General features: G+C 26.1%; 2 protein-coding genes across 4 annotated transcripts; one reads left to right on the top strand and one right to left on the bottom strand.

Annotated features, from left to right (window-relative positions):
- The first annotated feature begins 1,260 nt into the window (after positions 1-1,260).
- On the top strand, positions 1,261-2,012 carry LOC135929803 (mitochondrial import receptor subunit TOM20 homolog). Its single transcript, XM_065466524.1, has 4 exons — positions 1,261-1,419; positions 1,459-1,587; positions 1,628-1,770; positions 1,815-2,012. Exons 1-4 carry the CDS (start codon positions 1,278-1,280, stop codon positions 1,869-1,871), a joined length of 471 nt encoding a protein of 156 aa, XP_065322596.1. The 5' UTR covers positions 1,261-1,277; the 3' UTR covers positions 1,872-2,012.
- A 4,179-nt stretch (positions 2,013-6,191) lies between these two features.
- LOC135929454 (uncharacterized) lies at positions 6,192-13,931 on the bottom strand. 3 transcript variants are annotated; one of them, XM_065466044.1, is made up of 2 exons: positions 13,801-13,931; positions 6,192-8,298 (listed from the first exon to the last, which is right to left on the bottom strand). In XM_065466044.1, exon 2 carries the CDS (start codon positions 8,292-8,294, stop codon positions 6,384-6,386), a length of 1,911 nt encoding a protein of 636 aa, XP_065322116.1. In that variant the 5' UTR covers positions 8,295-8,298; positions 13,801-13,931; the 3' UTR covers positions 6,192-6,383. The 3 variants fall into 3 exon arrangements, with proteins under 3 accessions (XP_065322116.1, XP_065322117.1, XP_065322115.1); XM_065466045.1 differs by lacking the exon at positions 13,801-13,931 and adding an exon at positions 13,621-13,705; XM_065466043.1 differs by having other exon boundaries at positions 6,193-8,298; positions 13,695-13,815.
- Positions 13,932-15,069: the final 1,138 nt, after the last annotated feature.

Genomic DNA, 15,069 nt, shown 5'->3' on the forward strand with positions numbered 1-15,069 from the left:
AACATTCGGATATAAATTTATTCTATATTTCACTTATTAACTCAACATCTTAAAGGAAAAACTTTTTATTTTGTAATTTAAATTTATATTTTTTATTTATATCTATACATTTATCTTAGATTGATATTTTATTAAAATCATAATGTAATATAAAATAAATATAATTCCTATAATAAAAAGTATTATACATTATAATCCCTGTCCATCCTTTATGGTGGCAGCAAGAATAGTAAAGCCTGAAAATTAGTAGATAACAAAATTTATTTTATTTATTTTAAAAATACATGGATAAGTCATTGGATTTGGTACATATACATTAGGAACAACAGGATAAAGTGGATTTGATATTCAGATACTAAAAACAACTAGTATAGAAAACGATTTCTTTATAATATGGTATGGAGTAATAAATATATTGAACTACATTTTATTAGATACCAATTTTAAATAAATTAATATTCAACAAAAGTTATATTAATTATTTGAATCGAACATTTTATTCTATATTATAATTTCAATCTTTAAGTTTATGATAATTAAAAATTTATCAGATATAGTTTTGTAATTCATCATATATTTATGTAAAAACATATACCTATTTCTCATATAAATTGATTTAAAATAGTATAATAAAATATTGTCATTTTAGGATAAAAATCATATGGAAAATAAACATTATTACAATTAAGAGTATGGTAAATGAGATATATATTTAAAAATAACTATTATTATAATAATGAAATTCAAAAATACAAAGGATCTTTAGTAGTAAATATAATTACGTTATAATGAACAATTACCTCATTATTAAAATAAATCTTACAATAAATATGTTGACACTAAACATGAAATACCATTAATTGTAAAAACAAAACAATATTGAGATATCTAATATGAGAAACTACAAGAATTTTTAAAAGTAAAGCACAAAATAATTTCAACACATATTGTGTTAGACAATTTGGCAATGTTAGGATAACGATTAAGAACCATGAATAATTTTTATGCTCTTGATTACATGAAATTTATTTTAATGTGATATACAGTGTTGACCAGATTTGACGAAAAACATTTCCATATTTTTGATTTTATTATACAAATAAAATTATTTAACACGCACAAAAATTTTTCATATAAATATTCTTATCAATTTTTACAAGTTAGTTGATTATATTTATAAACAATTAAAAAATTTGTAAATTTTTTGAAATAAATCAGCACAACACTGTGTAGGCCGTATAGGCGTTCCTATTAATCCATTCATACGCTAAATTTAAATGGCGTTTTTAATCAGTTCAGTAAATTCTTCGGTTATCAAAATGACTGCTGGTGTATGTGGTGCTTTATTTGTAGGATACTGCGTATATTTTGATAAAAAAAGAAGGAGTGATCCTAATTTCAAGAATAAATTAAGAGAAAGTAAAATATTTATTAAAATTTATAATTTTTTTTAAAAAGAAAGAACTAAATTAAAGCTTGAAAAAGAGAATGAAAATAAGTTGAATATTCCAGACTTTAAGGATCCTGAGGCTATGCAAGCTTTTTTTATTCAGGAAGTAACCAAAGGAGAAGAATTATTAGCTATAGGTAATTTGAATTTTATAATAATTAACATATTATCCTATAGGTGATCTCGAAAATGGAATTGACCATTTATCCATTGCCGTCTCTGTGTGTGGCCAACAAAAACAATTATTAAAAGTTCTGGAACAAACATTACCACCACAAATATTTTTTCTTCTAGTCCAAAAATTACCACAAGCTCATAAAGTAATTAGTTAATTTCACATTTAAATTAATTTTTGATTATTTAGAAAATATTTGGAAGTAGTAATTTTTCCACAACAATTGCCGAGGAAGATGTTGATTAATATTTTACAAATTTGATATTAAAGGCAATTACAAATTCCTTCCATTATTATTTACAATAATTTTAATGATTTTATATGTTCTGTAATAAATTTATAACCTTTATTAAATTCTTTAAATAAATGCTTACCTACTTCTTAAATTTTCACTATTATTTATGTGTTTTATAATTGGAATTATAAATGGTTAACCCTCCTCTCTAATACAATATGTCATTGGAAACAATATGTATTTTTTTAAAAAGTATGTTATTAATTTTTTTTGATAATATGGATAATTAAAATTTTTCTAAAAAAGTTTAAAAAAGGAGCATGACTAAAATAAATAAGAATTCCCTTAGACTAAGAATCTGCTATTAAAGAAAGACATATATAAAATAATATGGATTATGGTTTAGAATATTGTAAAAAAATAGATATATGTTTATCTTTTCAATGTGATTTTGAAATTGTTGAATTGAAATTTTTATTTTTTTAAATTAGTGGGATTTAAAAAAAAACACTATTTTTTATGACTAAGACTAAATTAAGTATCCCCTATTAAAAAGGCTCAAATTTAAAAAATAAATAAATATAGAATCCTAAAAAAATATGACTAAACGTAGAATTCCATATGGAAGAGGCTCAAATTTAAAAAAATAGAATCATATATAACTCAAGAGGATTAAGAAAATGGGAAATGTTAATATTAAATTAAAAAAAATTTTTTTGACTTAAGAATTAGAAATCTGCAAAGTTGGGCCTGGCCCAAACGGGCTTCAGGCCGGCTCGGGTCTAATTTTATTTAAAATATTCGGTTTGGACCAGGCCTAATGTTTTTTAAAAAAATTTTGGGTCAGGTTGGACCTTGGAAATTTTATTAAATATATCTAAATTTATCGATTTTTTATGTAAAATAAAAATTTTTGATTTAATTTATTGAAACTAAACGCTATATAACATGTCTTTTATTTTAAGTAATAATAAAATTAATTTCTATATTTAAATAAATTCGGGCCTGTTAATTCTTTTAAAATAAATTTCGGGCCGGCAAAACTTTAAAAAAATTTCGGGTTCGGGCCTGGCCTGGCTTGAAAAATTAGGCCCGATGCAGATCACTACTAAGAATCCCCTATTAAAATGGCTTTGATTTTTAAAAAAATGAATATAAAATCATTTACTTCAAGAGGATTCAAAAAATGTTAATATCTTTTTAAAAAATTCTTAAAATATAATTGATTTATTTTGACTAAACTGAGAATCTCTCAGTAGAAGATCTTTTTTAAAAAATAAAATTATTCGTTTATATATGATTGATTCAGAAATTGTTGTTTTTTAATTATTAATAAAAACTTAGTTTTAAAAAAAAGTTAGGAGACATTTATTTTTCATTACTAAACGAAGAGCGTTTTTAATATGATTAACTTTTGTCATTTTGGCAAATTATTAATAAAAATGTTTAAATTTTAGTAAAAACCAATTTTAATATACCTTAACACCAAAATCTTTCTATCCTTTAATCCTACTTGTTTAATTTTAAATATATTTCAACCAATTAAAAAAAAATCTTTAAATTTAGATTCCTTGAGTTGCGTTATTACCCCCCGAAAACTAGGCATCACTATTGGAGGTGGGTACGGGTCTTATTTTTTATTCATGACCCACCCGCTCACGGTGGCAAAAAAAATTCACGCCCTTTCACGCTTGTTACTAAAAAAATTTAACCCTACCCGCCCGCTCAAGAAAATTAATATTTTGACCACGATCGAAAAAATCACGGTTTTTAAATTGTTATTCTAAATGCCAAAACTTTTATTTATACTTTATCATAGTTTTTTTATTAATAACAAACAAAATTTAAAAAAAGAATTACTATATTTTTTTGATTTTAATTTAATTCGTCTTTCCTATATAATAAGCTATTTGTTATAGAAAAAATAATCACTGGCCGAACTTTCAGAGGCTGGTATAATTTAACTAGCAATTTTTTTCTAAAAAAAAAAGGATTAATTTTCCTGCTTCCAAAACATCAAAATATTTTTATTTGTTTTATGAAAGACGAATCTTAAAAACCTCACAACTTGCTTCGGTAGATGTTTGTAGCCTCCAGTAATAGTATAATCTATAAATTCTTTAAATGCTTCCTTTAAAATATGCGGTATTTATTTGCAGGATGGATTAGAAAAGTTACTTCATTGTTTGCTAAAAACTTTAGACTTTTGAAATTTAGAATTAATCCTACCTTATGTAGTGGCTGCATAATAAATCTTTCCTTTAAAAGAGATATTGTTTTGTTTCTTAGAATTTTGTTTATTACTGTATCACCTTCTGAAGGTGGACAAAATTTCATTAATTTTTGTTTTCATCAATAAACATATGGGATGAGAATATGCGCTCAGTTTATCAGAGCATACTTCGAATAGTGATCTAACTGGTATATGATACTTAGATCAATGGTAGCTAATCTATTTAATTCGTGTTTGTTAAGCAGGTAAATTTGTATTTCATCATATGATTTTGAGAAACTGCCTCATGATATATACAGAGTTCCATCTCATTATATCTTGCCTAATGAAGTGGCTTAGCTTACTGTTTGATGCAGATTGCTTAAAATATTGCCCTATCTTTTTTACACCATTTATACTTGCTATTTCAGGTAAGCAATTAACAAAAACATAATGCATTATGTTATTTGCTATAATTTACTTATATTGATTACATTTTAAACAGCATGTTTATGACAATTGCATCAAATATCCTTTTAGATTTTAAATTAAATTTATCAAATTTCCATTAACGAGAGTTGAGCTTTAAATTATTTTATATTTAATTGAAATTTTATAAGACGGGGAAAAAAATGTTGTTTTGAAATGTGCATAATTCATTCATTCATTCATTACCACGCCAGAAATTGCACGAAGTGCAATTTCATCACCCACCAGGAGTTGAAGCGTGCATCATGTATTTTCACTAGTATATAGATCCCATACATGATGTCTACCCGTAAGGTGGATTAGAATAAAAAATATCGGGATAGGTTTTTGAGCTATTAATAGGATCGTATCGGTGAAAATAGGTGGATCGATCCGGCTCCAAATTTAATGTTCATATATATTAATGAATCTTCGATATCAGATTGGATTCAGAGACTGTATATACCAAAATATAGAAAAGGAATCATCGATAGGCGAATGAAATCTTTTCAAAAAATAGAGCGCAAAGAAAACGAAGTAATGAAAGATTGATGGAAATTTATATATTATTTTTAAAATATAATATAAAGAATTTATTCATATTCCTAATAAAAAAAATTTCGCACTCCCCCTCCCCCAACCCTTCCCCGCCTTACTCTCCCTAAAATATTAGTAATATAAACTTTCGTTAAGCAAAATAGATTGTTTTTCGCAAACCAACTTTTTAAGTAATACACTCGATTAGAATCTCAAACAAGGCTATAGGATCTGAGAACGCAGTTCAAAAATATTTGATCCTTATATTTTGTGTTTCGTTAATTATTTTTAATAATTTATTATTTAGCCACCATTGTCATTGTATAGTATAAACAATGAAAAATGAAAGAGACAAAATCCTATTTCCAAATTTAAAAAGATTTGTGGTCAAATTCTTACATCAATTTATCTTTTGAATATCTGAATCGCGGCAAAAAATTAAATTTCCTATAAGTTTAGCCTAATTAATCTATTTTTTAAATAATTTAATTGAAATTTTGCCTGTAGGTGGTACAATTTGACCCCACTTTTAACGATATCCCAAAGCTTAGGTAATATTTTTTGGATAAAATCTCGATTTATCAATTTTATATAAAAGATGATATCAACTCCATTGTTTCCCTTCGTAACTACCCAATGTATGACTGTGGAAAAGGGCGAATTATCGTAAAACATTATGAATATGATTACCTTGTTTTATAGCAACTATTTAATTATCCAAAATCAGCAGCAAACGATAGTTGAGAGGCGACAGTGCCAAATTATAATAGTAGACAATTTTAGACAAAATTATAGAATATATTGCCACACTCTTATATAAGGAGCTTTAACTCGGCGTAGGCAGTAAGTTTTCTTAACCGGCTCGATCAGAGCCGCTGCCAATTTCGCGATATAAAGACCTTGAAGATATTATGAAATCTCATAATAATTTGTGCATCATTTAAAAGAAATTTAAAAAGAAAATAGATTTCATTAAAATATTTCTTATTAATATTTGAATTCAGTCATTTTTTGTAAAGAAAGAAAGCCTTTTTTTGGTTATATATAAACTACTTAGGAAACTTATAAAAAGGGAATAAAAAATAGACCATCTTTATTTAATTGTAAAAATGATTAACAAATAAGATATAAAAGTATCAAAAATAAAAATATTATACAAAAAGTAATCTAAGCTATTGGTATCGTACTTAAAATAAAAGTGCAATATTGATATCGGTAAAAATTCTAATATATAAACAAAATAATGCAATATAATATAAATTATAAATTATTATCATTTTAAATGACTTATAAAATAGAATAATGTTTATCCACTAGGGGGAATAGTTAATAAGTCTGCTTGGTTTCCTCGTACAATCTGTGGGGTTTCCAAGGTTGGCGGTAACAAATTTGGCGAAGGAATAATCAATGACTTGGTAAAAAGTTTTTGTTTATCTATCGTTTCTATGTGTGAGATATTCTCTCTTATACCTTCCTCCCATTTCGATAATTGTTCAATCATAATACTCCGTTTTTCTGCACTCGGTTCTTTTTCTAGTTTCATTCGATGATGCAATAGTTTTTCCTCTAAATATTCATCCACTTTTTTGTTTAGTTCTTTAACTGTTCCTGTCATTGTATCCAATCTTGTGGCAGATTTTGTATGGGTATACCATTGACCCATTTCATGGTCAGGAATGTTTTTATCTTTAGCTTCTTGATGAAGTGCGCAATAAATAGCTTCAGTTTTTTCTTTAGATAGTGTGGCCATTAATTGCTGTGCTCTCCTTATACCAAGTCCTTTTATAAAACAGGCGATTACGTTATCTTGCATCGGAAGAAAAGTATCAAATAATATAGGGAAAAGAGATTTTTCTCGTGAAGGGATGTGATCATAGAGAGATTTTTTATAATGTTGAAATTTTGACTTTCCCTCTGATCCAAAACAAGATTCAAGAAATAAGACTCCAAAAAGGCACATTCTTGGAGCTCTTGCAACTATAAATTTTTCAGGGAGATTATTTTGTAATCCGATATAAGGTGATTCTGATAATGACTGCTCTATTGATTTAAGATACTTTATTTCAATTTGCCATTCGAGTGGCAATGTTTTTTCATCTATATCTAACGCATTTACTACACTGACCCCCAATCGGATAGTTTGGCCATGATGATTGAAATATATCATTTTTGCTTGTTCAAATATCTTAATGGTCCAAACGTTAAAACTTGGATCTTCATAAAGCATGGAGGGAGTTAATGTGTCAACGTATTTGACTAATGGATTATATTTCCTCGTCTTATCAACTGCGATAACATGTCCTATTACTACATCAATTATTTTAAGTTTCGAATCAGGTTTAAATCCAAATTCTCTAAGTGCTACATCAATATCCTGTTGGGTGAGTTTTGAGTAATTCGTTCCAGATAAAGCTGCTTTGATAAGAAGAAATAATTGGCTTGAGAATTTATTTTCATGCTTATAAGCAAAAGTTAATAAACTCAACGCAATCATCAATTGAATTTTCTTTTCAATGTTAGCTAGAAATGCAGCATTAGCGTTTACTGGCGCCACCTCAAAAATTGTTTGGAAGTCTCTCATAGGTATGAGCACAAATAAGTTCTCGAACGCATTTCTTACATATGGGAACAATAGATAAAGTACAGATACAACTTTTGATAGCCAGGGTGCATTTTTCGTGTAAGCCAAAGTTGTGATTTCTGTAATATTACCAATCAACAAATATGTCGTTGGTTCACTGAGCAAGTCATCACCAATTACAGGCCATAGATTTTTAAGAAATGTCTGTTTGGGGTATTTCCAAACAATAGAATGTTTATCATCCAAAAATCTGTCCACATAAATCAATAATGATGGATGACCTTCCGCAATAATGATTGTATTCAAATTTGAATATAGAGCAGTTTCGGAATCTATATGAGTCAGATTAAATGATCCTTTTAATATCATGAGTTGTGAATCAGGATAATTAGTGAAGGATGGTAGGAAAGGCCGAATTTTTGGACGATCAACTGAGTATCCATCATAATAAATGGCAATTCTGGATGGAATGGTACATTTTGTATACTTACTTAAATCTACTTGACTCGTTGGACGTTCTCTAGTGAAATGTCCGGTTACAGCTCGAAAGTCCAAGGAAGTTAGTAAATTATTAACGTATATATCTAGTTCTGCCGAGCTTACAACATCGTTAGAAATTGAGAACTGAGTTGCCATTATCCTTAGAATAAAAATAGTGAAAATTAATTTACTTAACATGTATTTGAAATTACAGAAAAATAGTGATATTTCTTATCTTCTCTATCTACTTTCAGAATCTATTAACTTAGAGACCCATAAATATTTTGGAACTAGTTTAAAAAAATTTAAATCTTAAATGCATATAAGCGCATAACATGAAACGCCATATAGACACTACAAAAGGGCCAATTTTTTTAAAAAAATAATTGATTTCTTTAGATTTAAATTTTTGCAAAGAAAATAAGAATAAAATTTTAACATTTTGAAAAATATAATAAAACGATACTGACTTTGTTAAGTACTATATAGTAATAACCAGGACTGGCAAGTCCGTCAATTAACCGGTCAAATTCAGTCAATTGACCGAAGGAGTATTTGACTTGGTCAAAATACTCTAAAAAAACTGAAGAAAAATAAAAAAAATATGTTTGAAAAAAAGAAAAAACGATATAAATACACGTAATAACAATGCTGTTTATTTACCCCAATATCAAGGGGAGCGTCTTACTAGTAATGAAATTAATCAAGTTTGTGATATAATATAAGAATTAGGCATTTTACAAGGTGGTGATGATCAAAATATTTCAAGGGATATCATAAATTTCAGATGTAAAAGTGGCCAGTTTGATAGTAAATTATGTGGAAAGCAGTAAATTCGAAACATTCAGATTCCATTGGGCTTTGCTAAGCGACATTTTACCAATGTTATTAAAGTGCCCGATTTGGTCGATTTTCTAAAATGGCCTGATTTTACCCAAAAGAATAATGTAAGCTTGGAGATTTTGCACATAGATATCAGAAAGGTTTGGACCTCTATTTTCCAAATCTCGAATCTTACGTATTATTATTTGGACTAAAATCGTAATGGGATCGTTTTCAAAAATCGAGCCATGCCATTTAACAACACTACATTTTACTAACAAATTTTAGTTCTCCTCTAAAAATAATAGGTCGATTTGGGGTAATATTCTTACCAAACAAAGAAATCGATTGAAGATCCACAACAGGAAATTCGAAAAATTTTATAATATTATAGTTAATTATCAAATCCATTTAGTTTAAATAGAAGTTGGAATTTTCTTCTAAGTTTCGTGAAGTAGAATCTAATTTCACCTTTTATAATACTATAATTTGTCAAGAACGTCAAATAAAAGATAAATGAGTTATTCCATGTCAAATGAGCAAAAAAATCAAGATTTTCGGCCCACCCCTTTCAATTTCGATAAAAAGTTGTAGACTGGTTATATATGTTCCCATTAGATTATAAACAAAATTTTAGCGCATTAGCAACTATATTAGCGGAGATAATCGGGGTTAAAGGTCCAAAAAACGTCTTTTTTTGCTTTTTACTGATGTCAAATAATTAGTTTTTAATTTAAAACTAAATATGATCAAAAATTGAATCTAATATCAATAGCTAAGTTAATAATTGAGAATTATGGCTAAAACTTCAAAATTAATTTTTGATAAAATATGGGTCATCTTATGGTCAGTTGAAAACTTGAAATTAATATTTAGAAATGTATATGATCTCCGATTTTTAATTTTTTTAAGAAATATTATCCGTTTACTATTTTTTTAATAATTTCTTCAACAATTAGCATGGCTGGATATTTATTTAAAAAAATATTGCGATTTTTATACTTTAAAAAAAATAGATGGCGCTATATATAATAGTTATAATATGTTAAAATTCATTTTTCTTATTGATTAAATATATTTTAATGTATAATATATCATAAAATTCTATTATATAACTTTGTAAACCTATTCCCCTGAGATATTCGCAGGATAAAAAATTTTAATAATTTTTTTAATATTTCAATGTAAATTAAAAATAATTAAAAAATCCGACTAGCACACTAACAAAAAAGCAGGATTAAAGGTGTGCAGGAAAATTATTAAGGGAAAAATCGAAAATCACATTAATTACCAGGCCTACCCCCAACCCTCCACCCCCCCCCCCAGACTAAGTCATACCCATCAAGATCAAGAATGTTATGAAATTGTCATTATCTTAAATTATTAAAATAACCAGAGATAAAGAAAATTTCGAAGATTTTGAAAAAAATTTTAAGCAATAAAAATAAACAAAATTATAGTTCTGATGAAATAAGCCGACTCATGCCTGGAATAAAAGATTGTGATCTGTTAAAGGCGAGAAAGAATCAGTCCAAAGACTTATATTAAATAAGCTTAAATAAATATTCAAGATGTTTAAGGAAGAATACCCAAATATATCAATTGGATTCTCTAAATTTGCCGAACTTAGACCAAAAAACTGTATTTTAGTTGGAGCTAGTGGCACACACACTGTTTGTGTTTGCGCCATTCATCAGAATGTGAAATTAATGACAAATGTAGAAAAATTTAAAAGATGGGGAATTTTTAACAATTCTAGATTATTCTGAGAATTATTCCTTCATTTTACAAGATGAAGTTCAGGGATTTCATTGGAACAACGTGCAGGCCACTATACATCCATTTGTAGCATATAAATCTGGAGAAGAATTAAAAAATATAAATTTTGTTATTTTATCCAAATTTAATTCTAAACCAGAAAAAATAATATATTTTTCAGATGAAGCCGCGTCTCAATACAAGAATCGCAAAATTTTTCTGAACATATGCCTTCATAAATACGATTTTAATATTCCTGCCGAATGGCATTTCTTTGCCACTGCTCACGGCAAAAATGCAAGTGACGGTATCGGAGGAACTATCAAAAGATTAGTTGCCAGAGCTAGTCTTCAAAGGCCAAATAAAAATCAAATCCTAACCTCATTAGAATTATATAATTATGCTAAAGAAAATATTAATGGAATTCAATTGGAATATGTATCCAATCAAGAATATATCGAAGAGGAATTAGCTTCGTAAAAGATTTAATGCACTGCTTATACATGGGACCCAAAAAAATCACGGGGTTATTCCCAGTGATCAAAATAGACTAAAAACCAAAATATATTCCAATTCCAAAAAATATAATATAAAACAAGTTTAGTTTTTAAATGAGAAAATTAATTTTTAAAATATTAATGGATATATAACATGTGTATATGGTGATAAATGGTGGTTAGGATATATAATCGATAAAAATGATATAAATGAAGAAGTAAAAATCCGATTTTTACAGCCTTGTGGACCTTCAGCCTCATTTAAATTTCCTCTGAAAGATGATATTTTTGTGTTGCCTAAATCTCATATTCTCTCGCTGGTCAATCCTTCTACTCCCACCAGTCAAACATATATATTATCTCCTGAAGAAATCTCACAAGCTAGCCGGGCTTTGTATTCCTTTAGATGAAGTAAGATTTAATTAATTTATAACTATCTTAATTAGGCTAAATTTGTGAAGATTTTAAAAATTTATGATCTGAATTACAAATAAATATATATAATGGACATTGTAATCGATTTAGTATGATATATATACATTAAAATATTTTTAATCAATAAAAAAAATGAATTTTAACATATTTAAACTATTATATATAGCGCCATCTATTTTTTTAAAAGTATAAAAATCGCAAAATTTTTAAAAATAAATATCCAGCCATGCTAATTGTTGAAGAAATTATTAAAAAAATAGTAAACGGATAATATTTCTTAAAAAAATTAAAAATCGGAGATTATATACATTTCGAAATATTAATTTCAAGTTTTCAAGATGACCCATATTTTATCAAAAATTAATTTTGATGTTTTCGCCATAATCATCAATTATTAACTTAGCTATTGATATTATATTCAATATTTGATCATATTTAGTTTAAAATTAAAAACTAGTTATTTAACATCAGTAAAAAGCAAAAAAAGACGTTTTTTAGACCTTTAACCTCGAATATCTCCGCTAATATAGTTGCCAATCCGCTAAAATTTTGTTTATAATCTAATGGGAACATATATAACCAGCCTACGATTTTTCATCGAAATCGAAAGGGGTCGGCCGAAAAGTGATTGATTTGACATGGAATGACCCAAATGTGTTATTCTAGATCATTCTTGACGGGTTAACACAGCTACAGCTAGTATATAATATTTATCTAATGAACTTTTACTTTCACACACTAAATAACTCCATATTTGTAAGAAAGTAATTGTCTAAAAATAATATGTAGGACCTACATTTACCCCTTACAGGCCTGTCCCGAGTTTTAAAAAAAATTTTTTTTAGACCTGGCCCAAGTGTATTAAAAAATTAAAATATGGCCAGCCCGTGGACCTGGGCTTAGGACCTGGTGTGCAGGTCTTTGAAATATATTAAATACATATTTTGACCTATAAAACCTTAATCTAGCAAAATTAAATTATTAGGTTATAAATTATAAATTTATTAAAATACATTTATAAATAATTTAATATTGTGCACATAAAGACATTCAAAGATATCTGCAATACCAGTCCCAAGCCCATACATCTGAGAATTTTTTTGGGCCAGGCTGTACAAAAAAATGAATTGTATATATATTTGATCACTAAAATATAGTGCTTTAATTTAACCACTACCCAAGATCATAAATTGTTATTTATTTAAGTTCAACAACACATGTTTGGATCTTGTATTTAAAAAAATTTAAAAATTGGGCTAGATCAGACAACTTTAGTATAATATTGAAACTGGTCTGGGTCAAGAAATGGCTGTGTTAGGAATTAACTAAATTCTCACTGGGCCAGGCATGAGAATTGATTCACATATTCCAATTATTTGTTCAAATTGAAGGTACTAACAATATATACTTCATTAATATATCCTATAAAATAATATAAAGAAATTTAAATGAGCTCTCATCAAAACAATGATAAATTTCTGATTCACACCTCATAAAATAGGTTAATTTATGATTTATCCATTATCAAATAATATAGAAGACATTTCTGATTACCCATCATCAAATAAAAGGGAAATTTACTATTTCCCATCATTCTTGACAGGTTATCTTATAAACATAACACTTTATATATATATATATAAACTATAAGGCCACTCTATGAAAAGAAGATAAATATTAGGGGTATCAGATGCTTTAATTAGGTTAAAAAAAGCAAAATTGTGAAAAAATTTTGATACAAAGAAATATTTTTGAGATATTATGAAATTTTTATCAAAAATATTACAATCCTCTAAATAATTTAAACTTAGTTGTGAGTATATATATTTGCTGGAACCTTCAGTAAATAATTTAAAAAATATATTTGTAATATGATAGCTCTTATATGTTGCTAATGGAGAGTAAAGTATATATATATAGTATTTAGAAAGCATTAAATAAAATATGTTAACAAAGTATATATTTTCTACCTTCAATGTTAGTAATGGATAAATCATAAAGTTTTTATTCAATGTAAATTAAATGATTGAAATAAGTATGTTACCTAAGTATCTGTCCAGCTATCAAAATTTTAAAACTATGATATAGTTGAAACTCTTAATTTAAATATCTATATTAAGGTTCGTTAAATTAATTCATTCATTCATTACCACGCCAGAATTTCATCACCCACCAGGAGTTGAAGCGTGCATCATGTATTTTCACTAGTATATAGATCCCAGGTAACAGATTAAATCATGGGGAAATTTTTCATATATTATTTTTTTTTATTTATTTTTTTTTAATATTTTTTTTTTATTTATTTTTTTTTAATATTTTTTTTTATTTATTATTTTTTTTAAATTTAAAAAAAATCTTAAGTATATTTAAGAATTTAGAAAAAAGAGTATATTTAAGAATTTAGAAAAAAGAGTATATTTAAGAATTTAGAAAAAAAGAGTATATTTAAGAATTTAGAAAAAAAGAGTATATTTAAGAATTTAGAAAAAAAGAGTATATTTAAGAATTTAGAAAAAAAGAGTATATTTAAGAATTTAGAAAAAAGAGTATATTTAAGAATTTAGAAAAAAGAGTATATTTAAGAATTTAGAAAAAAGAGTATATTTAAGAATTTAGAAAAAAAGAGTATATTTAAGAATTTAGAAAAAAGAGTATATTTAAGAATTTAGAAAAAAAGAGTATATTTAAGAATTTAGAAAAAAAGAGTATATTTAAGAATTTAGAAAAAAGAGTATATTTAAGAATTTAGAAAAAAAGAGTATATTTAAGAATTTAGAAAAAAAGAGTATATTTAAGAATTTAGAAAAAAAGAGTATATTTAAGAATTTAGAAAAAAAGTATATTTAAGAATTTAGAAAAAAGAGTATATTTAAGAATTTAGAAAAAAAGAGTATATTTAAGAATTTAGAAAAAGAGTATGTTTAGAATTTAGAAAAAAAGAGAATATTTAAGAATTTAGAAAAAAAAGTTTATTTAAGAATTTAATAAAAATATGTATACTAAATAATTAATCAATTTATTTGAATAAACATAACATATATACAATGATAATATAGATATATATATTTTTAAAGAAAAACAAAAATAGTTCTATGTTATCCATAAAGAGGTAAAATGTTAAATTTAAAAAACTTTGATATTGTATCAAAAAATTTCCTTCAAAATCCACACGATATTTATTTATCAAAAAATTTCCTTCAAAATCCACACGATATTTATTTATCAAAAAAAAAATCTAAAAATACGCCAAATTTATACCAAAATCCAGACAATCTAAAAAAAATATATAAAAAATTTAAAAAAATAAATAAAAAATAATAAAAAAAAATAAATAAAAAAAAATAATAAAAAAAAAAATAAATAAAAAAAAAATAATATATGAAAAATTTCCCCATGATTTAATCTGTTACCAGATCCCA

The sequence above is a fragment of the Gordionus sp. m RMFG-2023 genome, chromosome 5 (genome assembly GCF_954871325.1).
Source record: "Gordionus sp. m RMFG-2023 chromosome 5, tfGorSpeb1-WG-v2, whole genome shotgun sequence".
Classification (NCBI taxonomy): Eukaryota; Metazoa; Nematomorpha; class Gordioida; order Chordodea; family Parachordodidae; genus Gordionus; species Gordionus sp. m RMFG-2023.